The sequence below is a fragment of the Gopherus flavomarginatus genome, chromosome 1 (genome assembly GCF_025201925.1).
Source record: "Gopherus flavomarginatus isolate rGopFla2 chromosome 1, rGopFla2.mat.asm, whole genome shotgun sequence".
Lineage (NCBI taxonomy): Eukaryota > Metazoa > Chordata > Testudines > Testudinidae > Gopherus > Gopherus flavomarginatus.
Genome location: NC_066617.1, coordinates 234922 through 261099, shown reverse-complemented (window position 1 = coordinate 261099; position 26178 = coordinate 234922). Strand labels below are relative to the sequence as shown.

At 49.9% G+C, this 26178-nt stretch overlaps 2 protein-coding genes across 5 annotated transcripts in view; both read right to left on the bottom strand.

Annotated features, from left to right (window-relative positions):
* The window catches only part of LOC127051204 (uncharacterized), a 185638-nt gene that overhangs the window by 108210 nt on the left and 51250 nt on the right, over positions 1-26178 (bottom strand). The gene's annotated exons all lie outside the window — the stretch shown is intronic.
* HCLS1 (hematopoietic cell-specific Lyn substrate 1) overlaps positions 1-26178 on the bottom strand; it is a 62849-nt gene that overhangs the window by 3748 nt on the left and 32923 nt on the right. Inside the window, exons 5-15 of one of the 4 annotated variants that reach the window (XM_050953079.1) lie at positions 23188-23298; positions 21539-21593; positions 20060-20170; positions 18825-18935; positions 17476-17531; positions 7758-7827; positions 7280-7437; positions 4177-4290; positions 3955-4020; positions 2222-2540; positions 45-116 (exon numbers count right to left, since the gene is read on the bottom strand). In XM_050953079.1, coding sequence (XP_050809036.1) covers positions 45-116; positions 2222-2540; positions 3955-4020; positions 4177-4290; positions 7280-7437; positions 7758-7827; positions 17476-17531; positions 18825-18935; positions 20060-20170; positions 21539-21593; positions 23188-23298 — 1243 coding nt within the window. The remainder of the gene's footprint in view (positions 1-44; positions 117-2221; positions 2541-3954; positions 4021-4176; positions 4291-7279; positions 7438-7757; positions 7828-17475; positions 17532-18824; positions 18936-20059; positions 20171-21538; positions 21594-23187; positions 23299-26178) is intronic. The other 3 variants (XM_050953089.1, XM_050953097.1, XM_050953105.1) reach the window with 3 other exon arrangements.

Genomic DNA, 26178 nt, shown 5'->3' with positions numbered 1-26178 from the left:
AGATCACCTTCCCCCTACTCCCCAGGCCAAGCAGACAGACTCACCTCCTTGGTAATCATACAGAGCCACAGCAGAAATCCCAGCATCATCCGCCTCGTACACATTCTCACATACTTCTGCAGGAAAACATCAGAGGGTAGCTCAGGAGAGGCAGCCCCGAACCATGCACAGACCCTGCCAGATTTACAGGGGTGATCTCTGCCTCCCCTTCTGAGCCTCAGGCCCCATCATTGGGGAAAGGGCTCATCCCTTCTCAGAGTGGCTGTTGTCTCGTGGAAAAGGGCCAGACCAGACAGAGCACTTCCTGCACCTCTCGGTCCTTAGCCAGGGCACAAGATGGATTAGGGTGACCAAATGTCCCGATTTTATAGGGACAGTCCCGATTTTGGAGTCTTTTTCTTATATAGGCTCCTATTACCCCCCACCCCGTCCCAATTTTTCACACTTGCTGTCTGGTCACCCTAAGATGGATGCACTGGCTGACACTTACCACAAGGCAGTTGGGCACCCAGCTCCCACTGAATGGGGAAGAGAAGTGCCTTACAACGCAATGCACAAAAGCCAGCACATTAGGTGGGAAGCCAGCTAAGCTAGCCACTGGTAGCAGCCTTGCCCTGGGCCATGCACTGTCTGGTACTCGCTCAGGGAAGGGTCCTAGATGCTGCCAAACAGAGAGGGTCCAGGTGCTTCGTCAAAAGCAGGCCAGGACACAGCCTGGTTGGGCCAAAGAGCTGTAGTCAAACTCGCTTTCTCTTGGGCTCCCAGGCCCAGGCAGAGTGTTCAGTGTTCAGCTCTGCGATCCAGCTTTGTTAGCCACCTCCCACAACAAGTGCCCATGTGCTCCACTCTGGTGACTCTCCCAGTGCCCAGAACCTGCTCCACGGGCTGGCAGGATGCAGGGCTCTTCTCAGTTGTTTCTTTCTGCGCGGGTGCAGGGCCAGCACTGGGCACTGTCTCCTGCAGGTACTGGGTACCGACAAGGTGGGCAGGAAGGTGCTAGTTATTTTGGTTTGTTAAAATTAGCCTCTTCCACTGTATTAAACTGATCCTTTGCCATCTACAACTAAACAGAACCACCCCTTGCCCCATCATCCCTTCTGAGCCCCTGGGACACTGGGGTAAAAGCTGACAGGGGGATTTGGCTGCACACTCCTAGCAGGCATGAAAACCTCAGCCACAGACCAGACAGTGTGCCCTGTGAGCCAGGGCCGGCTCCAGCTTTTTTGCCACCCCAAGTGGCAAAGCGGGGCTGTGGGGGGGGGAGATAAACCCGCGATTGGCGGCACTTTGGCGGCAGCTCCACCGCGCTGCTTTCATTTTTCGACAGCAATTTGGTGGCAGATCCTTCACTCCGAGAAGGACTGAGGAACCCGCCGCCGAATTGCCACCGAAGATCTGGACGTGCCACCCCTTTCCATTGGCCTTTCCAAGCACCAGCTTTCTTCGCTGGTGCCTGCAGTGGGCACCTGCTGTGAGCTACAAGGGAGCACGTGCCACTCAGCTCCTCTCACTCAGAATGGCCTGCTGGCAGCCACTCCCTTTGAAACCAGCAGGTATCAACTTTGAAGGCCTCACACCAGGAAGGTGCAGGCTCTAAATCACTTAGGCATTTGTATCAGAAGGGTAGCCGTGTTAGTCTGGATCTGTAAAAGCAGCAAAGAATACTGTGGCACCTTATAGACTAACAGACGTTTTGGAGCATGAGCTTTCGTGGGTGAATACCCACTTCCTCAGATGCATGTAGGCATTTGTAGGTCAACGTCAGTTCTTTGAACTGCAGCTGGAAATGAACCAAATCAGCACAGACTTTGGGTCATGGCTGGAAAATCACTCCCTGCAAAACATAGCACTTAGCGCTGAATTGCACCAGAACACACTGCATTGTCCCATCCTTGGTGAGCCCACCCTGGCCCCTCTTGAGCAGGTGAGTCTATTGCCGGCCCAGGACTAGCTGAGCTGGTCTCAGAACTTAGAGCAGGGCAGTGCTTTGTGTACCTCCCACCCCGTCACCATTTCTCCCAACTGGAGGAGCAAAGCAGGCTGCCCCCAGCAAGGCTCCCTATGGTATCTGGGGAGGACAATCGCTGCAGAGCAACATGATGCTGGGTTTCTCTCTGGCGTTTTTATGGCACCACAGTGCCTGCCTGGCCTGGCTCTGAAGTGCAGACAGACACCTGTGTCCCTAGAGACATGCCCCAGGAACTCATTCCCTGTCACTCACCAGGGCAGGGAATGCTCCTGATGCTGCTGGATGCACTCTCTGGGGGGATCTCCTCATAGTCCTCGCTCGTATCGACACCCTCATCGTAGATGGCCTCCGACTCCCTCGAGGGCTCCGGCAGCTCCTCGTAGTCTCTGCCCACGTCAGCACCATCATTATCGTCTGAGGGCTCTGGCAGCTCCTCATAGTCCCCTTGCAGATCCACGCTATCGGCATAGATGGCCTCCTCCTCATGCAGCTTGCTGGAACCTTCACCCAGGTCTGAGGGCCGCGGTGGCAGTGCAGGGGGTTGTTCCTCATCCTGTACGTCTGCCTCTTGCTGTGCAGTGAGGGAAGAATGGGAAACTCACCCATGTCAAGTATAAACTGTGGGGCAGGGGCTCGACGTGCGTGTGTCTGTGTATCACCAGTATTAAGGGGTCTGATCCCTGAAGGGGGTGCTACATGCTACCTGCATACAGATGGTGCCCATCGCCAGAAGGGCTTTTATGGAAACATCCCAATAAGAGATTTAAGCAGCTGCCCAAGAACTGAGCAGAGCAACAGGACATGAGCTTTACCTGGCAGGTGCCAATCTCACCACTGGCAAAACTGCCATTTGTAAGCTAGTCCCAAGGGAAGGGAGCTGCTGGAAACCGCAAACCAGCTGAAACCCTGTGGTTTAAAAATGGCTGAGCCAGTTTAAACCAAATGCTGCTAAAAAAACAGTACTGACATTCCCGGCTACAGCAAGGCACTTTGGGGCAAGTGCTGTCAGGATTGTGTGTCTTGTCCAGCTGCTATAGAAGCGATACCATAGCACATTTAAATGGTAACAGGAATCATGAGCTGATTACATTCAATATGGGCAGAGATCAGACCCAATCAGCAATATCGATCTGTCTCACCAAGTGTGTGCGTCAAACTCTGAAGAGTGCAGGTGACACACTACGTATTACAGCTATAGCATAAAGACTGAGAAATCACCTCTGAGAGAAGATCGGTGGCGAGTGTGTGTGTGTGTTGAAGTATAGAAGCATAGACATTATGTTGGAACCTTATAACAGCAACAAAGTGAGAGGTCTGTATGAGCATAGCATTCCAAATACTAGTCACAACGTGTTCTGTGGCCATAAAGAGCCGTGTGGCTCTCTCTCTTTGAAGCTGCTGGAAGTTATTAACACCTACTTGCCAGGATTTTACACACACTAGTCCTAAGGTTGAATTGACTCTGTGCATGCTTTCTGAAAAGTCCTGAAAAGCTGGCTCTGGCCTGTGCTTTAGCAGAGCGTTAAGCTGAGGTGCAGAAAGCCTTAGGGTATGGCTACACTTGAAATTTCAAAGCGCTGCCGCGAGTGTCGTCGGAGCGCCAGCGCTGGGAGAGAGCTCTCCCAGTGCTGCACGTAAACCACATCCCTTACGGGTGTAGCTTGCAGTGCTGGGAGCTGCGCTCCCAGCACTGCGGCACTGATTACACGGAGGCTTGACAGCGCTGTGTCTTGCAGTGCTCAGGGGGGTGTTTTTTCACAGCCCTGAGCGCGAAAGTTGCAGCGCTGTAAAGTGCCAGTATAGCCAAGGCCTTAGTGTGCACTTTATATAACATTGCTGCAGCAGCTCCCTGCCCCTTTACAGAGACGTGGGCACAGCCCAGCATTATCAACATCTGGTACTCTCCAGAGCCACTTAGAAATGGAACCATTCTCCCGTGTTGCAGGTCTCTCGTGCTGCCCTGTGAAATCTCTTCTGCCCCTCACCTGTGCTTCAGGCATTTGCCCACTCAGCTGCTGCTGACCCCTCCCAAGTCCAGTTCCAGATTTGGTCTGCAGAAGGGTGGAAGCATAAAGTGCCCAGTAGCCATGACCCCCTCCCCACACTGCCCTCCCTTCATAGTAACAGCCCTCCCCCCCACATCGATTCTGACCTACATGCTGTCCTTCCTCGGCAGCTGTGGCCCTCACCCGGTGCTGCTCCCATACCTGCTGTCTCTGTGGACTAGGCAGCATTGCTGGTTCTTTGCAAACCCTCCTGGGTTCCAGAGCTGGTGTGGGACCTGGCTTGTTACGGTTCGCCTCCTCACTCTCCTGGGTTTCCTTTCAGGAAAGAGATCATCAGCACCATTCAGTCTTTTTGCACAGGATCCAGAGTGACTCCCTCTCCTACTCCTGATGGGATAGTTTACACACAAGCCTCAATCTCCTCCCTCTGGAGCCTGTCCCATTTCCTGTAAACCCCACTCAGGAGATTAAGGGACCTAATGGCGATGGATCCATTGCTCATGTGAGACCGGCAGGAATCAGCCTCAGGAAGGGTCCACTCAGCAGGAACATAGGTGCAGGAACTAGGGGTGCTGCCTCACCCCCTGGCTTGAAGTGGTTTCCAGTATACACAGGATTTACAGCTTGGTTCAATGGCTCTCAGCATCCCCACTATACAAATTGTTCCAGCACCTCTGAGCAGGAATGCTTCTCATTCAGGAAGCCTCCACCCCCCATCCATGTGCCAGAAAGAGCCACAGTGTGGGGAAAGGCTGAGACCAGTCACCAGTGCTCTGAGGAGGGAAAGGGGGTATCTGGTCACAAAGTGGAGGTTCTTATCATAGAAATGGAGAACTGGAAGGGACCTCAAGGGTCCTGCGCTGAGTCAGGACCAAGTAAACCCTAGACTATCCCTGACAAGTATTTGTCCAACCTGTTTTTAACTACAGGGATTCCACAACCTCTCTTGGAAGCCTGTATCAGAACTTAACTACCTGTAAGTTTTACCTAATATCTAACCTAAATCTCGTTTGCTGCAAATAAACCTATTACTTCTTGTCCTGCATTCTGCGGCCGTGGAGAGCAATTGATCACAGTGCTCTTTGTAAGAGCCTTTAACATATTGGAAGACTTATCAGGTCCCTCCCTCACTCTTCTTTTCTCAAGATTAAATGTGTCTGGTTTTTAAAACTTTTCTTCATATGTCAAGTTTTCAAAAAACTTTTATAATTTTCGTTGCTCTTCATTGGATTCTTCGCAATTTGTCCACATCTTTCCTAAAGTGTGGAACCCACAATGACATTAGCCTTTTATGCAACTGCATCACATTATTGACTCAGGCCTTGGCTACACTGGCACTTTACAGCGCTGCAACTTTCGCGCTCAGGGGTGTGAAAAAACATCCCCCTGAGCACTGCAAGACACAGCGCTGTAAAGCCTCCATGTAATCAGTCCCACAGTGCTGGGAGCGCGGCTCCCAGCGCTGCAAGCTACACCCGTAAGGGATGTGGTTTACGTGCAGCGCTGGGAGAGCTCTCTCCCAGCGCTGGCGCTCCGACCACACTCACACTTCAAAGCGCTGCCGCGGCAGCGCTTTGAAATTTCAAGTGTAGCCATACCCTCATATTCAATTTGTGATGCACTAGAACCCCCAGATCCTTTTCAGCAGAACTGCCGCCTACCCAGTTATTCCCCATTTTATAGTTTTGCATTTAATTTTTCCTTTCTAGGTGTGATACTTTGCACTTGTCTTTGCTGAATTTCATCTTGATTTCAGACCAATATTCCAATTTGACATGGTCATTTTGAATTCTAACCCTGTCATCCAAAGTCCTAGCAACCCCTCCCAGGTTGGTGTCATCCACGATGCTATAAGCATCTATACTCTCCACTTCATTACCAAAATCATTAATGAAAATATTGAAATATTTTGAATATTCAAATATATTAAAATATTGAAATGTTGAATAAGCACAGACCCCTGCAGGACCCTACTAGCTACATCCCCCCCAGTTTGTCAGTCTTGCGGGCATATAAGGTGGACTCAAAACTCTGGTCTGTGCATCTGGGTCAAGAGGAATCCAGTCCCTGCACTGGGCAGTGGGGAGGGCCCTGCCTGGTGCTGGGATGAATCCGGTCCACGCATTGGGGTCATGGGGAGCAGGAAGGGCCATATCTGGTGCTGGAGTGAGTCTGGTCCATGTGTCAGGGAGTGGTGAGGGCCCTGCCTGGTGCTGGGATGAGTCTGGTTCATGTAGACAGCGCTATGTTGATGGGAGAGCTTCTCCCATCGACAAAGCTACTGCCTCTCGGGGAGGTGGAGTACCTATGCCAACAGGAGAAGCTCTCCCATCAGCATAGGTACCTGCATCACTAAACACTACAGAAGCGCTGCTGCAGTGCTATAGGTGTGGATAAACTCTAGAGGTATAACTATGTTGATTTGCCACACTTCTGAGTGATGCAGTTATACCAACATAACTTTGTAGTGTAGACCAGGGCTCAGAAAGAAGAGAAAGACTCTCCTATAGGGCTCCAAGTGCTGGAGGGCTGATGTCTCCTTTCCCAATTGCTATGGTAACCAGCTTTTCAAAATTAAAAAAACGGGACACATGCAGGAGCCCTGCCCCCTCTGTGGCCCCTCTCCCTGCTCCTCCTCTTCCCCCCTGAGGCCCCAGCCCATGGCCAGGCCAGAAGTCAAACTGAGGCCGTAGTAAGAGCCACCCAGGGAGCTCAGGCTGCTGTGAGGAGCCCCAGATCCTCCATTTGCCCTGGGTGGGGGGGGCTTGAGAGCAGCACCCAGCCCGTGTGCCCATCCCCAGGGCAGGTAGAGAGTCTGAGGATCCCTGGGCAGCTCCTATCACGGTCCAGCAGCCTGGTCATGGCCGGAGCCTTGTGGGGAAGAGGAGGAGCAGCGAGTGATGGGGCCTCATGGCAAAGGGGGACTAAGGCCCACCTGAGCCCCCTCACTGGGAAGAGGCTGGGGCCCTCCCCAAGCCTTGGGCAGTTGTGGAGCACCACTTCAGGGAGGCCAGGACAAATGCTGCCTCAGAGACAATTTGAGATGGGTGGTCACCCTGGTGTGTGTCTGCCCTGAGGCAGGCAGATCAGGCACTGGCCTGGAAATCAGGATGCCTGGCTCTAACACTAACTGGTTGAGGGGATTCAGGTAAGTCCCTGCCTGCTCTGAGAGAGGGGGACAATGCTGCTGTGCTCCTGTGTCCACAGCCTGGCTATGCCCCCTTCAGCACACAGCCACCCCAGAGCCTGGCCCCGCCGGGGGGACAGGGCAGCACTTGCCGTGGCTGAGCATTGGGTCCCTCACCTGCTGCTTCTGCTGCTGCTGCTGGGCTGCCTGGCGCTCCCGCTGCTCCCGGGCCTGGCGCCTCACTCTTTCCTCCTCCACCCGCTTCCTATTTTCTTCATCCGCTGACTTGGCCATGCTCTCGAATCGTGACTTCAGGCTTCTGGCTCCACTGGAGGCTGCACAGAGAAATGGCTTCTCAGGAACAGGCACCTGGGGTTAGCTTGCTGGGACACACCACCCAACCGACCTCCTGTCTCCACAGGACAACCTCCCCAGACTTCCCCTCCATCTTAATGGGCTGCATCCATTCCCCCCAGGCCAAACCCCTGACTCCACCATCTCCTCCCTCCAGCCTGCAGGCCAAACCTGCACAACCCCCAGCCACATGCCCGGTGCGGAGTTTCTGACTGCAGAGGCTGTAGGAACAGCCATGGAATACAGTCTCTTCCCAGCTGCAGGGCCAGGGAAGATGTCTGGTTGTTTCCGAGTGTCTTACCTGCCTCCACAGGTTTGGTCTTCTCATATGAGGAAGTTGGAGCTTCCATCTCATTAAAGCCAGCGGCGCTCTGAAAAGGGAAGAGAATGGCACATCCAGCATGCCAGGGAAGAGATGCAGCAGAGCTAGAGTCCCCAGGGCAATGGCCCAGCCAGACACCCATCTGGATTCTATTCCCAGTTCTGCTACTGGTCTGCTGTGTGACACTGGGTGAGTCACGTCTCTCTATGCCTCAGTTTCCCCACTCTATAGCACCTCGGGAGCTTAGAAGCCAGAAGGAGAGTCTTAGTTCTTCCACTGACTATTACTATTGTTAATTTCTGTTGCTAATTCTTTGCACTTCTTAACCTGGCCACAATAATGGAATGCCGACATGGGCAGCAGAAAATAGGGAAATAACGGGTAGAAATATAATTAATGATATTCAGCATGGTTTGGTAGAAAATAGGTCTTGTCAAACCAACCTGGTTGTCACAAGGCACATCTGAAACACCCTCCAGCAGCAGGCCATGGCAGACCAGCACGCTTGCCTCAGTTTCCCTCTTTCAAAATCCCCAGTAATGCCATGCAAGCTTTTTTGCCTCAATTCTCCTCCTCCTTGGGGCCAGTTTATTACAAAAACATAGTGGAAAATAGACCATAACAAAAGCCCCAAAACATAGTCCACTGATCACTCTCTATGCATACAGTCCTTAACATCTAATCTTTCAACACTTTACATACCCATGTGGCATCTTCTACCAAACCTGGGCTCTTCTTCAGTCCTCTCCTTCCTTCTGCCAGGTCAACTGCCCAGCCCTTCCAGCTGGAGTGCAAATTCCCTCTCAGAAGGCAAGCCCATGCACTGTTCCCCTGCCTTCAGCTCTCCAGCATGGAGACATCAGCCCTTCTGCAGCTCCCCTGCGTTCAGCCCTCTCCAGCCCTTAGCTTCAGCTTGCTGGCTTAGATGTCAGAAATCAACTCCCTCTGCTGCTCTGTGGCCTTCAGCCCTCTCCAGCCCACTGGCCTAGGCTCTCTGGCTTGGGAAGTTCAGCTGGCAAACCCCTCTAGCTGATCTCCTGCTTCAGCCTTCCCCCAGGCATCAGCTACAGCTTCCTTCAGGGAGCCTCCTCCAGTCCCCTGGTCCCTGGCAGCTCTCACCTGCCCTTGCCAGACTGAACTCCAGCAGCTTTCACCTAAGCCTCTGCCTCACAGGCCTGGTCTACACTATGGGTTTATACCGAATTTAGCAGCGTTAAACCGAATTAACCCGAATTAAACTCTCAGGCTGCTCTCTCCATTTATATGGCCCAGATGCCTTCCTTTAAGCTCGGTTGGGGGTCAGCTGACAAGTCATAGGTGTACTGCCCTCTTACCTCTTAAATCTCCAGTGCCATGCTGTGAAATTGACATTCTTTCAGGAGAGTACTTGCCTGCTTGATAACTGTGCTGATGTAATAGACTCCTGTGAGGCATTAAATTTAGTTCTGCTCTGCCTTCTGCTTAAAAAATAGCATTGTATACAAATCAATATGACATCTATCAAATGGATTAAAAATTGGTTAACTGATTGGTCCTGCTTTGAGTAGGGGGTTGGACTGGATACCGCCTGAGGTCCCTTCCAACCCTGATATTCTATGATAGTACACCTAACGATTGTAAATGGGGAATCGTCAATGAATAGGGATGTTTCTTATGGGATAAGAGGAAAGGTTCTCTCACGGGTTGGTAACTGGTTAAAAGATAGGAAACAAAGGGTAGGTATAAATGGTCAGTTTTCAGAATGGAGAGAGGTAAATAGTGGTGTCCCCGCAGGGGTCTGTACTGTGACCAGTCCTATTCAACATATTTATGAATGACCTGGAAAAGGGATAAACAGTGAGGTGGCAAAATTTGCAAATGATACAAAACTACTCAAGATAGTTAAGTCCCGGGAAGACTGCAAAGAGCTACAAAAGGATCTCTCAAAACTGTGTGACTGGGCAACAAAATGGCAGATGAAATTCAATGTTGATAAATGCAAATTAATGCACATTGTAAAACATAATCCCAACTATACATATAAAATGATGGGGTCTAAATTAGCTGTTACCACTCAAGAAAGAGATCTTGGAGTCATTGTGGATAGTTCTCTGAAAACATCCACTCAATGTCCAGCAGCAGTCATAAAGTGAACAAAATGTTAGGAATCATTAAGCAAGGGATTGATAATAAGACAGAAAATATCATGTTGCCTCTATATAAATCCATGGTACACCCACATCTTGAATACTGCGTGCAGATGTGGTCGCCCCATCTCAAAAAGATATATTGGAATTGGAAAAGGTTCAGCAAAGGGCAACAAAAATGATTAGGGGTATGGAACATTTGCTGTATGAGGAGAGATTAATAAGACTGGGACTTTTCAGCTTAGAAAAGAGGCGACTAAGGGGGGATATGATAGAGGTCTATAAAATCATGACAGGTATGGAGAGTAAATAAGGATGTTTTATTTACTCCTTCTCATAACACAAGAACTAGGGGTCACCAAATTAAATCGATAGGCAGCAGATTTAAAACAAACAAAAGGAAGTATTTTTTCACACAACACATAGTCAATCTGTGGAACTCCTTGCCAGCGGATGTTGTGAAGGCCAAGATTATAACAGGGTTCAAAAAAGAACTAGATAAATTCATGGAGGACAGGTCCGTCAATGACTATTAGCCAGGATGGGCAGGGATCGTGTTCCTAGAAGCTGGGAAATAGTGACGGGGGATGGATCACTTGATGATTCCCTGTTCTGTTCATTCCCTTTGGGGCACCTGGCATTGGCCACTGTTGGCAGACAGGATACTGGGCTAGATGGACCTTTGGTCTGACCCAGTCTGGCCCGTTCTTATTTCCTGCAACTGTAACCCTGGTATTTCCTGCCTGCCTCGTATGGCACTCAGTCCCCCTCCAGTGGCACCTAGATCATATACAGATTGAGTCTGCTACCGCCTTAGCTAAGAGCCACATAGCTTTTAGCTCATGCAGTAGAGACTCAAATGCTAAACTCCAAAGGTTTCCAGGTTCAATCCTGTCTGCTGACAGACAGGGGTCTGTCTGCGTTACATAATGATCAGTGCTAGTTAAGGGTTTCATCAATTAATCTGGAAGAAAATTTTTAAAAAGCCATTGCTGGTAAAGTTTGCAGATGAGACAAGCAGTAGTGGAGTGGTGGCTAATGAGGAAGACAGGTCTTTGACACAAAGTGATCTATACATTCCCACACATTTGGGAAGACTTCTCAAACAGACCCTCACACCAGTGATTGCCTGCATTCTCTGAGGTCAGGACATTCATTCTACAAGATATCCTGGACGCCCAACAGGAGGCATGACCAGAGAATCCTATTCCTGGCCTGTGAAAAAGAGAGTCATGAACTGATGCCACTCCTGACCAAAATGGCTAGCACCTCATTCAGGGAAGGAATCATCTCTTCTCCCTTCAAATTCAAAATAGGGCAAGTGACACAGAAAAAGCCAACCCTGGACACATTGGTTCTAACCAACTACCACCCAGCATCAAAGTTCCCACTCCTGAGCAAGTTCATAGAGCGGGTAGGCAAATGCCTAATTCAAGATCATCTAATTGATGTTAATATCCTAGACCCGGCATCATTTGATTTAAGACCCGGACATGGTACTGAAACCATTTTAGTGGCATGGACGGCACTGTCCTGGTATCAATGGATGGAGGGCATTCAGTCATCTATTCTCATCCTCCTGGACCTTGCTGCAGCATTGAGTACTGTCTACCACGAGAGTCATGGATTCGTATTTCCTAGATTCCAAAGCCACATGGGACCATTGTGATCATCTAATCTGAGCTCCTGAAATAATCCCTAGAGCATGGGTTTGAGACAAACATCCTGTTTTGGTTTAAAAGTGGTCAGTGATGGAGAATCTACCATGACCTTTGTAAATTGTTCCACTGGTTTATTGCCCTCACTGTTAAAAGTGTACACCTTATTTCCAGTAGGGTGACCAGAAGTCCCAATAAAATCGGGACTGTCCTGATATTGAGCAGTTTGCCCCTTCAGTCTGGATGCCATTTGTCCCAATATCTTGTTTCGGGAGCTTTTTAATTTTTTTCCTTGTGGCTTAGGCGGCGGTGACCAGCATGGGGCATCCCTTTTCAATTGTTACACTCACCTGGCACTTCGGCAGAGGGTCCCTCAGTCACCGATGGTCTTCGGCGGCATTTCAGTGGCAGGTAATTTCTTCTTTGGCAGCAAGGTTTATTACCCACTGCCAAAATGCTGCTGAAATGCTGCTGAAGACTCGGACAGGTGAGTGTAACAATTGAAAAGGTGCTCCCCCTGCGGCGATCCCGATATTTTGGAATTCTCATCTGGTCACCCTAATTTCTAGTCTGATACTGCAGTCTCACCTAAGAGAAGTGACTCAGTTCCAGGGGAATGTGCTAAAATGGTCGCTTCCCGGAGGGACTCATCCAATGAGTGGTGATGGGAAACTGCACCTCTGCCACTAGACTCCTCAACTGTGGAGTCACACAAGGATCAATTCTCGGTCCAGTCCAATTTTAATGTCAACATGCATAGGGGGCTCTTTGATTCCTCACTGACACTGAGCTCTCACAAAACAAACCAGTTCTAGTTGGCTAGGAGACTTCATCCCATCTTGGTGGCCTAGATTATGTACAACTTTGTCAACTCCTTTCTGGGCTACAGTAGTGCAATACACCTGGGTATGAAGCCATCAGCCCTTAGGAAACTCCAGCTGGCACAGAATGCTGCCATGTCTCTCCTCAGCAACATAGGCTACCATGAGAGCATCCAACCTGCTCTCTGCTCCTGACACTGGCTGGCTATAGAATATCACATCAAGTTCAAGGTCTCAATCCTTATCTTCAGGGTGCTCAGAGGCCTAGTCCCACCATATCTAAAAGAGCCTAAGATCCAGGATGTAAACCATGGTCAACAAGTCCCCTACTCTGCACAACAGAGCTGGCTACACTAAGTGTAAGGCCATTTCTGTAAGAGTCAGTGCTTTCTCAGTGGCCAGTCCCAGACTGTCAAACAAAGGAACTAAGGACCACCCCAAATCTCACCACCATTGCTCTGCTCTAAGTGCCAGGCACACTTCTGAAACTTGCCTTCTCTAACATGCACAGAGCAAAATGCACATAAAATACCCCTCAAACAATGAAAACCATACCAGAACAAAACACTCCACTGCACACAAAATTCTCCCTCTGGGGAGAGGGAGAGAGAAAGAACAAACCACATATGACAGTTCTTAGTCACAGCCGTCAATGAATGACAGGAAGGTGCTCAAATACTGCAGTTTGACTGCAATATGAGAACCTGTATAGAATGGAATCTAGATCGCTTATCCTTGTGAGTAAAATCATACCAGGAGCCCAACACTTTCCCCTGCATACGCTGCACCTGTAGAACTCTAACATTCGATTTTCTTTTGTGCCAGCAGCACATCTGTCCACAGGTGCAGTACTGGAGATAAGGCAGCTAACTACAAAGGTAATTTCCTGCAGAGCCATGGCCTTCGCACATGCTCACCACTGTTATTGACCATGCAGCTCATTTCCCAGCACATACATGTTCAGTGTAGCCTCCCTTCCCATTGCACCATCTGAACTCAGTAAGAAAACACCCAACCACCTGTGACTGCACAGTGTAGGATCCCAAAAGGCTTGTAACTCAGCCAGACCCAAACCAATGGGCAGTGGAACACACTAAGTCAGTGGTTCCCAAACTTTAACAATCTGTGAACCCCTTTCACTAAAATTTCTAGTCTTGCGAACCCCCTCCTAAAAAATGAGTATTTCCAGGGATTTTCTCTTTTACCTGAATATTAAAGATAAAAGCAGTGATCTTGGAAATATAAAATTTGTTTTTATGACATGCTTATTACACAATATTTATTATTATTTATAATTACAGAATTTTTATTACATTAGTAAACCGGCAACACTCTTCCAGATCTCACTTTCATAGCTTGTATCACTTTGAATAAGCCTGTTATAGACAAGGCTCCTATGTTTCATCAAGGAGTATCAGATGAAACAGCATGAAGGTATTTAAGAAGCCAACTCAAAGAGTTCCTCCCAGGGCAGCCCGGGGGGGGGGGCAAGTGGGGCAATTTTCCCCAGGCCCCGGGCTCTGCAGGGGTCCCCACGAGAATGGCTAAGGCTCCCTCCCCAGCCCTAGCCCGACCTGACCCCGTCTCAGCCCCTCTCCCGGAGCCTCTGCGCATCCAGCAGCGTCCCTGGACAGCCGAGCAGCGTGGCTTCGGTGAGTTCCCTGAGCTCCGCCCCGCTCAGAGCCGCATGGTCAGGGGGACGGGGCTGCGAGCTCCAGGCTGAGCTCAGCTCCCTCCACTCGACGTGGAACTCGCAGCCCCGCCACCTCACCACGCAGCTCTGTGCAGGGCGGAGTTCAGGGGCCCTGCCGGAGTCACGTTGCCACTGTCGAGCGAAGTTCCTGGATGTGCTGAGGCTCCGGGTGATGGGGGGAGCTGGGGGTAAGGGGCTGGGGCTGGGGGGTTAGATAAGAGGCAGGGAGTCCTGGGGATAGGGAGGGAGCAAAGGTTGGGGGACGGTCAGAGGACAGGGAATTGGGGGAGTTGGACTGTGCGCGTTCTGGGGGTCTGTCAGGACTCAGTTGGGCGGAGGGGATAGGGCTTGCGGTGGTCAGGGGGTTCCCAGAGTGGTCGTTGGGGGGGTCTCTGGGGGATGGTGACGGGACAAGAAGCAGGATGGGTCGGGGATTCTGAGGGGGGACTGGCAGCCGGGGGGCAGGAAGCAGGTGGGGGTCAGATAGGGGGCAGGGCCAGGCTGTTTGGGAGGCACAGCCTTCCCTACCCTGAAGCTCATTCAGCAGTTTGAGGCTTGCAGAAGAGCCAAGCTGTTAGCTTTTCCATTAGGGCTACCATCCCTTTCACTTCTCAATGCCAAATTATAGTCTATATTTAATTTCAGTGCCATAGGGCGATTCATGTCAGGGGAGGGTAGCTGCATTTAAAATTAGCCACTGGAGGAGGGATCACATGAGAAGAGCAATATCCTATACTACCTACCTCCTTCCCAACCCTACCAAGGTAGACCCCCTCCCCTACATTTCCTGAGGCTTCAGAGAGGTTAATTCAGTGGTTCTCAAATTTTTATACTGCTGACCCCTTTCCCGTAGCAAACTTCTGAGTGTGACAACTTGCCCCCTTATAAATTAAAAACACTTTTTTATATATTTAACACTATTATAAATGCTGGAGGCAAAGTGGGGTTTGAGGTGGAGGCTGACAGCTCGCGACCCCCCAGTAATAACCTCGTGACCCCCTGAGGGGTTCTGACCCTCAGTTTGAGAACCCCTGGGTTAATTTAATTTTAGCCCCCTGTGTCCATTCACAAGCATGTGCTATTTTGAGCATTTCAGTTTTCACAACTTAGGCTCATCCCAGATTCTGGAACAAGCTCAAATGCTCAGTTCGTGGAGTATGTACATAAGCTATACTAAAGGCAAACCCACAGTAACCGTCTCCAGTTTGTGAGGGACCCCATGGAGCCAGTCTCCAGGAAACAGATAAATGCATGGAGGTTAAGTCCATTAATAGCTATTAGCCAGGATAGATAAGGAATAGTGTCCCTAGCCTCTGTTTGTCAGAGGGTGGATATGGATGGCAGAAGAGATATCACTTGATCATTACCTGTTAGGTTTAACACCCTCTGGGGCACTTGGCATTGGCCATTGTCGGTAGATAGGATACTGGGTGGATGGACCTTTGGTTTGACCTAGTATGGCTGTTCTTATGTTCTAACCTAAATGAACCCAAAGTTATGGAGACAGATATGAGTCAAGGAAGCCAGCAGAGTATCAGAAACCTGGAAAAATCTCTGACTGGATGGGCTCAGGCGTTTGGTCACAAGCTGAGGTGGTTCAAAAGTTTTGGATTTTTTCTAAGCAGAATTTTTTTATTGTTTCTTTAGACAGTCAAACACAGCAAGCAGCAAATATTTGGCCACACACTTCTGAAACCCCAAACCATATTCAGGTTTTGGCAGACTAATTTCAGCTTTTCAATTAAAAAAGCCCACAATTTTGAAGGAAAGCAGAAATTGTCCATGATTTTTTTCTGCTTTTTAAAAAACCCTAATTTTCAATCCAGAAAATGTTGATGGAAAATATTTGTCCATCCCTTTTAATGAGCTTTAGTGCCTTTTAGCACTAACTGATACTGAGAACCAGTGATACCTTGTAAAGAAGTTTTCTCAAAACTGGGTTTGTGCCGAGATGCAGAAGGTTTATTTTTCCCAGGGCCGCCTGTAGGGCAATTTGCAAGTGGGACAATTTGTGCTGGGCACCGCAGGGGCCCCCACGAGAATATAGTATTTTATAGTATTGCAATTTTTTTTTATGGAAGGGGCCCCTAAAATTGCTTTGCCCCAGGCCCCCTGAATCCTCTGGGCGGCCCTGGTTACTCCTACATAAGCATTCAGGTCTTAAGCAGTCCAGGCAAATAACATATATTACAACAAAGCTTAAACTTGTTCTTCAAAATAATTTTAAAAACAACACTAGCTGCCTATTTAATTTTAAAACAGCAAAAACTATCCATCTCCTTTTCCATTTCTTATAAGGAATCTTGAAGTTTAAATCTCCTCAGTGTGATAGATATGCTTGCTTTGATCTGCTTAGCTCTTGGAAGTCCAGGGGCTCCTTGCTGCTGGTCCCATGCTGCCCAGGGTCCCTAGGGACAGCTCTGACCACCATTAGGGAACTTTTTCCCGAGAACTCCCTGTAACATTTTGCGAACCCCAGTTTGGGAACCACTGCACTAAGACCATTCTTGTAACTCAGACTCTGCCACAGCCCAAATGTGGGGTGCACTGTGCCAAGATGACCAGCATGAGATTGCCTAGGGAAGTTGTGGAATCTCCATCTCTGGAGATATTTAAGAGTAGGTTAAGATAAATGTCTATTAGGGATGGTCTAGACAGTATTTGGTCCTGCCATGAGGGCAGGGGACTGGACTCGATGACCTCTCGAGGTCCCTTCCAGTCCTAGAGTCTATGAGTCTATGAGTCTATGAGGGCTACACAAACACTGATGAAGAAGATGGAAAATGGTGCAGGAATCCTTCTTGTTAATAGAAATGATGCTTTGTAACCCAGGCTTGTGATTCCTTATTTCTGATGTAAATAATTAACAATAAAAAAGTGTGTGTGAAAGACAGAAGGGAAACAACACCAAATCTGTGTGCAAAGCAGTTTTGGGACCACAGTGAGTGAGGTCCTTCAGAATGAAGAACTTACGAGAGCAATGGCCCCTCCCCACCAGATTCCTACTGTAGCCCCATTCGCTGCAGAGCAGTTGAGAAAAATCTTGTTGTCATGGGAAGGGTGTCTGCTCCTCACTCAGAAATCAATTACCTGGATCTGCTGAAACTCGCACAGTGAAATTTACCCCCAGGCAGAGACCAGGCCTGGGAGAATTCAGCCCAAGAGGGGAGCGATTCAGAAAGGACTTAAAATGGAAATATCACATGGTCCCCCACAGTCTCTCTCCCCCCACGCTTCATCACACCTGGCCCAGCCCTTCTGCCACCACAGCTAAATAACTGCATGGGGGAAAGGCTGTGCGAGTAGAGGCACAGCAGGTGCCACTCCCCTTTGCAGAGGAGCAAGGTTCGGGGGTTCTGGGGGCATAACTGTGAACTGTGCTGAGTGCAGCAGGCTTACCTTATCCACTCTGTCCTCCTGCACACCGTACCGACCTCCAAAGCCCTTGGCATAGTCTGCAACACACAAAGGGTTCAGTTTGCCCTCAGCTATCAGGAGAAACTCCCATAGACTTCACTGAGAGATTCCCCACGTAGTAGAGGAAGGATTGGGCCCAGATCAGGGAGGATTTTGTCCCATTCCAGCAACCTATGAACAAACAAGAACTGCCAGAGCAGCCCAACAAATCCATTTGTACTTCAGAACTAGCCCACTCAGTCGGGTACTAATGCTGGATGCTTCTGGGGAAGGCGTGAAATCCCCATTACATGGCAAACCCACATCATGCACCCAGCATCCTCTGGCCGATACTCCAGCAGGGGAAAACATCCTCCTGACTCCCCATCTGGTACCTTAAGGCAGGGGCTTCAGAACCCTGGTCATTTCATCTTAGCCAGAGGCCTGGGAGATGCTATGAAAACACTGGAAAAAGCCTCCACAGATAGTCCCTGGAATCACTGCCTGATTTTGCCCCACCCAGTGTCTGATCCCTGCGTGCCACAGGAATGTGCCTGACACCAGGAATTTTAGTCAACACCTCAGAATAGCTCTGCACAGCCAATTTCAGATTCATAGCCAAGTATCTGCTCTGGAATCCTGATTGTAACACATTTCTCCAATCAGGAACCAAAAAGGACCATGGACCCTTTATGCCCATTCAATATATCATGAATGTCAAATGCCAATATATCATGAATGTCAAAATTAAACGGTGTTTGTGCAGGGCCTGCATTTGTTTGTCACAAATGGCAGCAGGTGCTCCAATGGCATCTTTGTTGCTAAGGGGACCAATGATGTGTGCTCACCACAGACCTACTGCCTGACCAGCGACACATCAGCAGTAGCAGCCAGCCTGGGGAAGTCAGCAGGTGGCCACTGGGGAGATGTCCAAGTCCCAGGGCTTGGGGATTGTTCTTCAGAATAGATTCCTCAAGAATGAATTCTGCATCTGTGCAATGTGGCATTAATGCAGGTGCCCACCCAGTAGCCCACCCCCTACTGAGCTGGGTGCCCCCCTCCTCCACTCTTTATTGCTGTAGGTGAGCACTTCCCGTGCTCTGTCCTCCAACACACATTGATCCAGGTGCCCCAGCCCTTGTTTGGCTGCTGCTCCCCACCCAATGCCCTATTCCTTGACCCCCACTGCTCCAGACGCCTGAACCCCCACAATGCCCTGCTTTTTGTGTTTCAATTCTCAGCGTTCCCACATCTGTATCACAGTGCAGTCTGGTCAGCTCCCGAGATTTAGCTGGGCCAAACACACCATAGCTTGGCCCAACGAACATTACACGAGTAGAAGCAGCACACACCTGTCTGGGACTCATGACGCTTCAACTCTTCCTGGTGCTCCCAGCCGAGGGCACATTTGTCCTGACGGTCCTTCTGCACCCCAAACTTCCCACCAAAACCCACAGCATAGTCTGCAGTCACGGGGGAAGACAGAGCACGGGGGGTGCGGGGACAGCAACACAGAGAAAAAAACAGAGACGGTCCATTAATTGAGGCTCACATAACTCTAATGGAGGCAGCTCCATCCCTGGGTCAGTGACTAGTGGGGGGTTGAGGTAGGGCTAATGGGATGCTGGCAGGGGTGGGGATGGTGAAGCTCACAGGGGCTGATGGGAGGGTGGAGCAGGGTTCGGGGGGCCAATCTAACTGATTTTTTTCCTCATTGCCTTATAATAGTGGGAAAAATAAAAGCCGTCTCCAGCTCACCACGCCCTTCACCTGGGGTATGTGTGGGGAGCTGGCTGGTGTATTGAAGGCTGGACTGTTCCTTCAGACACTGTTCTTTCAGCAACAGCCCAGCTAGGGTGACCAGGTGTCCTGATTTTTTAGGAACTGTCCTGATATTTGGGGCTTTGTCTTACATAGGTGCCTATTACCGGCAACCCTGTCCCAATTTTTCACACTTGCTCGCTGGTCACCCTAAGCCTAGCTCTGCTCCAGAGAGACAGCCCCACCCCCTGGCCTTTTGTGGGATGAGAGAGGCATTCATGCCGCCTACACATGCTGTTCCCTCATTGAACTGTCTCCCTGTTGGGTCCCTGGGGCACGAGGGAATTTGGTTTCCATCTTCATTCAGTCCTGAGCGCCCCATACAGGGGCCCTACGGACACAGCCTGCTATCCACCACCGCTCCACCCCTTCCTCGCTGACACAGAGGCAACGCGCTCCCTCCACCTCACTCAGTGCTGCCTCTCAACCCTCCAGTCCCCAGTGACACCATCCTCATCTTCCAGCTTACCCATTCCCCCTGGGCTGTGGCTGCGCAGCCCGGGCCTGGAACACACTAACATGGCCCAATAGGCAGCCAAACCCCTCCACAGGGCTCAGTCTGCCAAGGTGCCTGCTGGAAATGGTGGGTCCTGGCTTGGCTCAGTGTTGGACTCCCCAGAAATGTGCTGGGCTTCTCTGAGTTACACTGCTGTGAGCAGTGCCCTCTCAAGTACTCCTGGCCCCTTCCTGCCCATGTTTCATTTTAGTGTGGGAAAGGCCAGACACATGCTGGGCACCCAAAAACAATGGTCACTGCAGGCCTGACCTTTCTGCGACTCGTGCTTCTCTGTCTGACTCTTGTAGTCGAACCCCACGGCTGCTTTGTCCAGCTTGTCCTTCTCCACCCCATATCGGCCACCGAACCCCTTGGCATAATCTGGGGAATAGCATGCAAGCAGAGATTAATGCTGCCTTCCAATCCACTGGGGAGGGTAGGCGGACACGGGAAGGGGCAAGAGAAATGCAAGAAGAGAGAGAGGGCAGTGGTGGGGGTGGAGGGATGAGGCTAGGAGGAAGCGGAAGAGGAGGGAGGGTGAGGTCCAGGAGTGGCAGAAGGGGGTGGGGAGGGGAGGGATAGAGGAGATAAGGGGTTGTGGTGGGGGAAGGAAAGGGGGGTGGCAGAGGACAGGGGAGCACTGTGGCAGAGGCTGAGGTGGTAGAGGAGGTGGTGAGGGAGAATCAGGAAGGGAGAGGCAGAGAGAAGGGGCAGAGGACAGAAGGGTATGTAGTGGGGGAAGGAGTGGGGGATGGCAGAGGACAGGGGAGCACTGTGGCAGAGGATAGGGTGGTAGGGGAGGTGGTGAGGGAGAATCGGGAAGGGAGAGGAACAGGGGGGGCAGAGGAGAGAAGGGGATGTACTGAGGGGAAGGAGTGGGGGATGGCAGAGGTCAGGGGAGCACTGTGGCAGAGGCTGGGGTGGGAGGGGAGGTGGTGAGGGAGAATCATAGAATCATAGAATATCAGGGTTGGAAGGGACCTCAGGAGGTCATCTAGTCCCACCCCTGCTCAAAGCAGGACCAACACCAACACCAACACCTTAGCCTCCAATGATAGAACAAGAAGCAATGGGCTTAAACTGCAGCAAGGGAGATTTAGGTTGGACATTAGGAAAATGTTCCTAACTGTCAGGGTAGTTAAACACTGGAATAGATTGCCTAGGGAAGTTGTGGAATCTCCATCTCTGGAGATATTTAAGAGTAGGTTAGATAAATGTCTATCAGGGATGGTCTAGACAGTATTTGGTCCTGCCATGAGGGCAGAGGACTGGACTCGATGACCTCTCGAGGTCCCTTCCGGTCCTAGAGTCTATGAGTCTATAATTACAGAGAACTGTAAATGATTTAGACTATGAGTCTAAATCATCCCAACCAGGGCTTTGTCAAGCCTGACCTTAAAAACCTCTAAGGAAGGAGATTCCACCACCTCCCAGGTAACCCATTCCAGTGCTTCACCACCCTCCTAGTGAAAAAGTTTGTCCCAATATCCAACCTCAGGAAGGGAAAGGCATAGGGGAGGGTAAGAGAAGGGGGATGTGATGGTGGAAGGAATGGGGTGGTGGTGGCAAGGACAAGGGATCACTGTGGCAGAGAGTGGGGTGGGAGGGGAGGTGGTGAGAAAGAATGGGGAAGGGAGAGGCGGAGGGGAGGGGAGGGAAGGAGTAAATGAGAGGATGGGTGAGTCGGGATGTGGCAAGTGGAGTAATAGCAGATGGGTCATGCGAGGTGAACACTACCACTGAACTTGCCTTTCTGGGATGAGTGTTTCTCCACCTCGCCCTTGTACTCAAACCCAAGCGCTGACTGGAGGAGGAATGAGAATAGCATCAGCTGCTTCCTTGGGACGTAGTTCCCAGTCAGAGACAGGGCCTGGCACCTTCACCCTCTGCTTTCCCAGCTGGGCAGCTGCGTCTGTGCCCAGAGAGCCTTCCACCTCAGGGTCACAGGCTTCAAGCCAGCCCAGGCCTCGCTTTCCCATCTCAACAAACTTAGACTGTTTGCCCTGCCCTCTCCATCAAGCCCTGCCCATTCTTTGCCCCCCTATCCATTCTTGTCCCTCACTGTGCCACCAGCCACTGCCCTGACCTCTCGTTTATCTGCGTCACTCCCAGCTATCTCCACCTGTCTGTCCATGGGCTGCCTCAGGATGGCACCCTCGCCCTGAGGCACTCCACAAGAAGACTCCTTCGCCCCCACTCACACCCCTACTGCCACACCGCTCTGAGGCTCTAAGGTCTCTGCATGCACTGCCCTGCTCAGCAGCCATGACCCCAGTAGAAGCCACGGCAGAGGCAGCAGCGCTGACTGACACATAACCATAGATTCTAGCTCATCCTTGCTGGTCATGATGGGCTGCCCGCTGGTCAGGGCAGCACAGGGCTCCCTGTGTGCAGAGACGCCCACGACTGAAATACAAGCCACTCACACAGCACTGACTGGGATGTCAGCAGCTCTGCCCCAGGGCTGGGGCTCCACATCACAGAGCCCTTCCCCCTGCTCGGCCTCTGCTGAGATGCCAAGATGACAGTGTTCCTTTTTCATCCGCTGCTCCCACACCACAGCCACTGCACCACCAACCCCCACCAAAAGTCAGTGCCTGAGCTTAGAGACCAGGGCTACCCCACGCTGTGATGTCAGTTACACGTGCTGAATAAGTCAGGTATCCAGCCAGACAGGGGCAGCATGACACATGCCAGGTGCAGAGCTGCCAAGTTTTGTGTAGCTCCATGGGTGACAGTTTATGCAAACCAATTAGCTAGTTTGCATAATTGAGAAAAATTGCAGATAGCCAGAAATATAAGTTTGGAGACCACTGTGTGGATTTAGTGAGAAGTGTCAGTTTGACACCTGATTTGTGAGCTGGGCTCCCCAGCGAGATGGGCTCGGTTCCTTGCACCCCTCAGAAGAGAAGGCAATTGCATTGTGCCAGAGGGAGTTGTCAGTGGCAGTTCTGAGGTACACAAAGCACACAGTAATCCTGGGCTCAGATCATTGCGTGCCTTGAAAATAAAGGCTAAGACCTTTAATTTCCTGCTGCAGCAAGAGCTGGGCACCCGGTTGCGTGTTCTCACTGTGCCCAGTACCAGAGCCCTGCGCTGGACTATTCTTTTAATCCCTCTACCGTTCTGCCCACAATACCCAGTCCCACTCGCTTCTGCACTGTTTCTTTATTTAAAGAAAAACTTGCTTTCCATCGCTGAAATTCTATTTATGACAAACTGATGAGAGATTTAGTGTTTTCCCACAAATTACTGCAGTTGGGTTTTTTGCCCACCCAATCCAGCCTGCAACAAAATACATTTTACTCACTCCTGCTATTATGGCAGTAGGTTCTGTGAGACCCATGGGATTCCTGTCCCGCTGCAGGGCTCTAACCTGTACCACCGTCGCCACCTACCTTGTCGGCTCGGTCCCTCTGGACTCCATATTTCCCCCCAAAGCCTTTAGCTGCATCTGTCTGAGATGAATGCTTCTCAACATCAGCTACGTACTCGTGGCCCAGTGCACTCTAGGAAACCAAAAAGAACAGTGTCAGACACCACCACTGTTCCTATCCAACGGAGAGGACAGACACACGGACAGAGTCAATCACAACTTCATTCTGCTCTAGCGGTCAGGACAGACACATGGGCAGAGGCACAAGCAGAATATACTGCACTGTCATTTAGTCTCACTGACTAACGCTCCCTGCCTGAGCCCAGGCTCAGCTCTGAGAGACACTTGGCTGAGCTCTAGGGCAGCATCCCCAGAGCCATTCCCACATAGCGCTCACGACCTGATTACATTCAATATAGGCAAACAGAGGACAGTCCCACCCAGCAGTACCTACACTTGATGCTTCAAAAGAGCTAATTTTCCAACGGTGAGGAGGAAACTGATTGGAGGGACAGAAAAAGAGCTACAAAAATTATTCAAGCATTGGAGAACGTGGTACAGTCAGAAACTTAAAGATTGGGGGATGGGATTTGATAGCTGCTTTCAACTACCTGAATGGGGTTCCAAAGAGGATGGATCTAGACTGTTCTCAGTGGTACCAGATGACAGAAAAAGGAGTAATGATCTCAAGTTGCAGTGGGGGAGGTTTTGGTTGGATATTAGGAAAAAATTTTCACTAGGAGGGTGGTGAAGCACTGGAATGGGTTACCTAGGGAGGTGGTGGAATCTCCTTCCTTAAAGGTTTTTAAGGTCAGGCTTGACAAAGCCCTGGCTGGGATGATTTAGTTGGGGATTGGACTAGATGACCTTCTGAGGTCCCTTCCAACTCTGATATTCTATGATTCTATGATTAAAGAGCCCAATCTTTCTGGCTTATCCAAAAGATCAATACTTGATAACTGTGTATAAGTACCTTCACAGGGAGAAAACCCCAGGCACTAAAGGGCTTTTTAACCTAGCAGAGAAATGCAGAACAAGAACAAGTGACTGGAAGCTGAAGCCAGACAAGTGCAAATGAGAACTAGAGCATAAATTAACAGAGAGCAAGATTAAGCACTGGAATAAACTACCAAGGATTTCTCCATCTCTTGATGTTTTCAAATCAAAACTGGTCGCCTTTCTTGAAGAGTTTCAGAGTAGCAGCTGTGTTAGTCTGTATCTGCAAAAAGAATAGGAGTACTTGTGGCACCTTAGAGCCTAACAAATTTATTTGAGTATAAGCTTTTGTGGGCTACAGCCCACTTCATCAGATGCATAGAATGGAACATATAGTGAGGAGATATATATATATACACATACAGAGAACATGAAAAGTTGAGAGTTGTCCTACCAACTCTAAGAAGCTAATTAATTAGGAGAAAAAACTTTTGTAGTGATAATCAAGATAGCCCATTACAGACAGTTTGACAAGAGAACTACACCATCTGCTCCAAAAAACTCCCTGACAAAGCACAGGAACAGATCTGTACAGACACATGCCTAGAACCCCGACCAGGGATATTCTATTTGCTACCCAAGATCCACAAACCTGGAAATCCTGGATGCCCCATCATCTCAGGCATTGGCACCCTAATAGCAGGATTGTCTGGCTATGTAGACTCTCTCCTCAGGCCCTACGCTACCAACATTCCCAGCTACCTTCGAGACACCACTGACTTCCTGAGGAAACTACAATCCATCGGTGATCTTCCAGAAAACACCATCCTGGCCACTATGGATGTAGAAGCCCTCTACACCAACATTCTACACAAAGATGGACTACAAGCTATCAGGAACAGTATCCCTGATAATATCACGGCTAACCTGGTGGCTGAACTTTGTGACTTTGTCCTCACCCATAACGATTTCACATTTGGGGACAATATATACCTTCAAGTCAGCGGCACTCCTATGGGTACCTGCATGGCCCCACAGTATGCCAACATCTTTATGGCTGACTTAGAACAACGCTTCCTTAGCTCTCATCCCCTAATGCCCCAACTCTGCTTACGCTACATTGATGACATCTTCATCATCTGGACCCATGGAAAAGAAGCCCTTGAGGAATTCCACCATAATTTCAATAATTTCCATCCCACCATCACCCTCAGCCTAGACCAATCTACACAAGTGGTCCATTTCCTGGACTCTACTGTGCTAATAAGCGATGGTCACATAAATACTATCCTATACCAGAAACCTACTGACCGCTATACTTACCAACATGCCTCCAGCTTTCATCCAGACCACATCATACGATCCATTGTCTACAGCCAAGCTCTAAGATAAAACCACATTTGCTCCAATCCCTCAGACAGGGACAAACACCTATAAGATCTCTATCAAGCATTCCTACAACTACAATACCCAACTGCTGAAGTGAAAAAACAGATTGACAGAGCCAGAAGAGTACCCAGAAGTCACCTGCTACAGGACAGGCCCAACAAATAAAATAACAGAACACCACTAGCTGTCACCTTCAGCCGCCAACTAAAACCTCTCCAGCGCATCATCAAAGATCTACAAACTACCCTGAAAGATGATCCCTCACTCTCACAGATCTTGGGAGACAGACCTGTCCATGCTTACAGACAGTCCCCCAACCTGAAGCAAATACTCACCAGCAACTACACACCACGCAACAAAAACACTAACCCAGGAACCTATTCTTTCAGCAAAGCCCAATGCCAACTCTGTCCACATATCTATTCAAGTGACATCATCATAGGACCTAATCATATCAGCCATGCCATCAGGGGCTCATTCACCTGCACATCTACCAATGTGATATATGCCATCATGTGCCAGCAATGCCCCTCTGCCATGTACGTTGGCCAAACCGGACAGTCTCTACGCAAAAGCATAAATGGACACAAATCTGACATCAGGAATCATAACATTCAAAAACCAGTAGGAGAACACTTCAACCTCTCTGGCCACTCAGTAACAGACCTAAAGGTGGCAATTTTGCAAC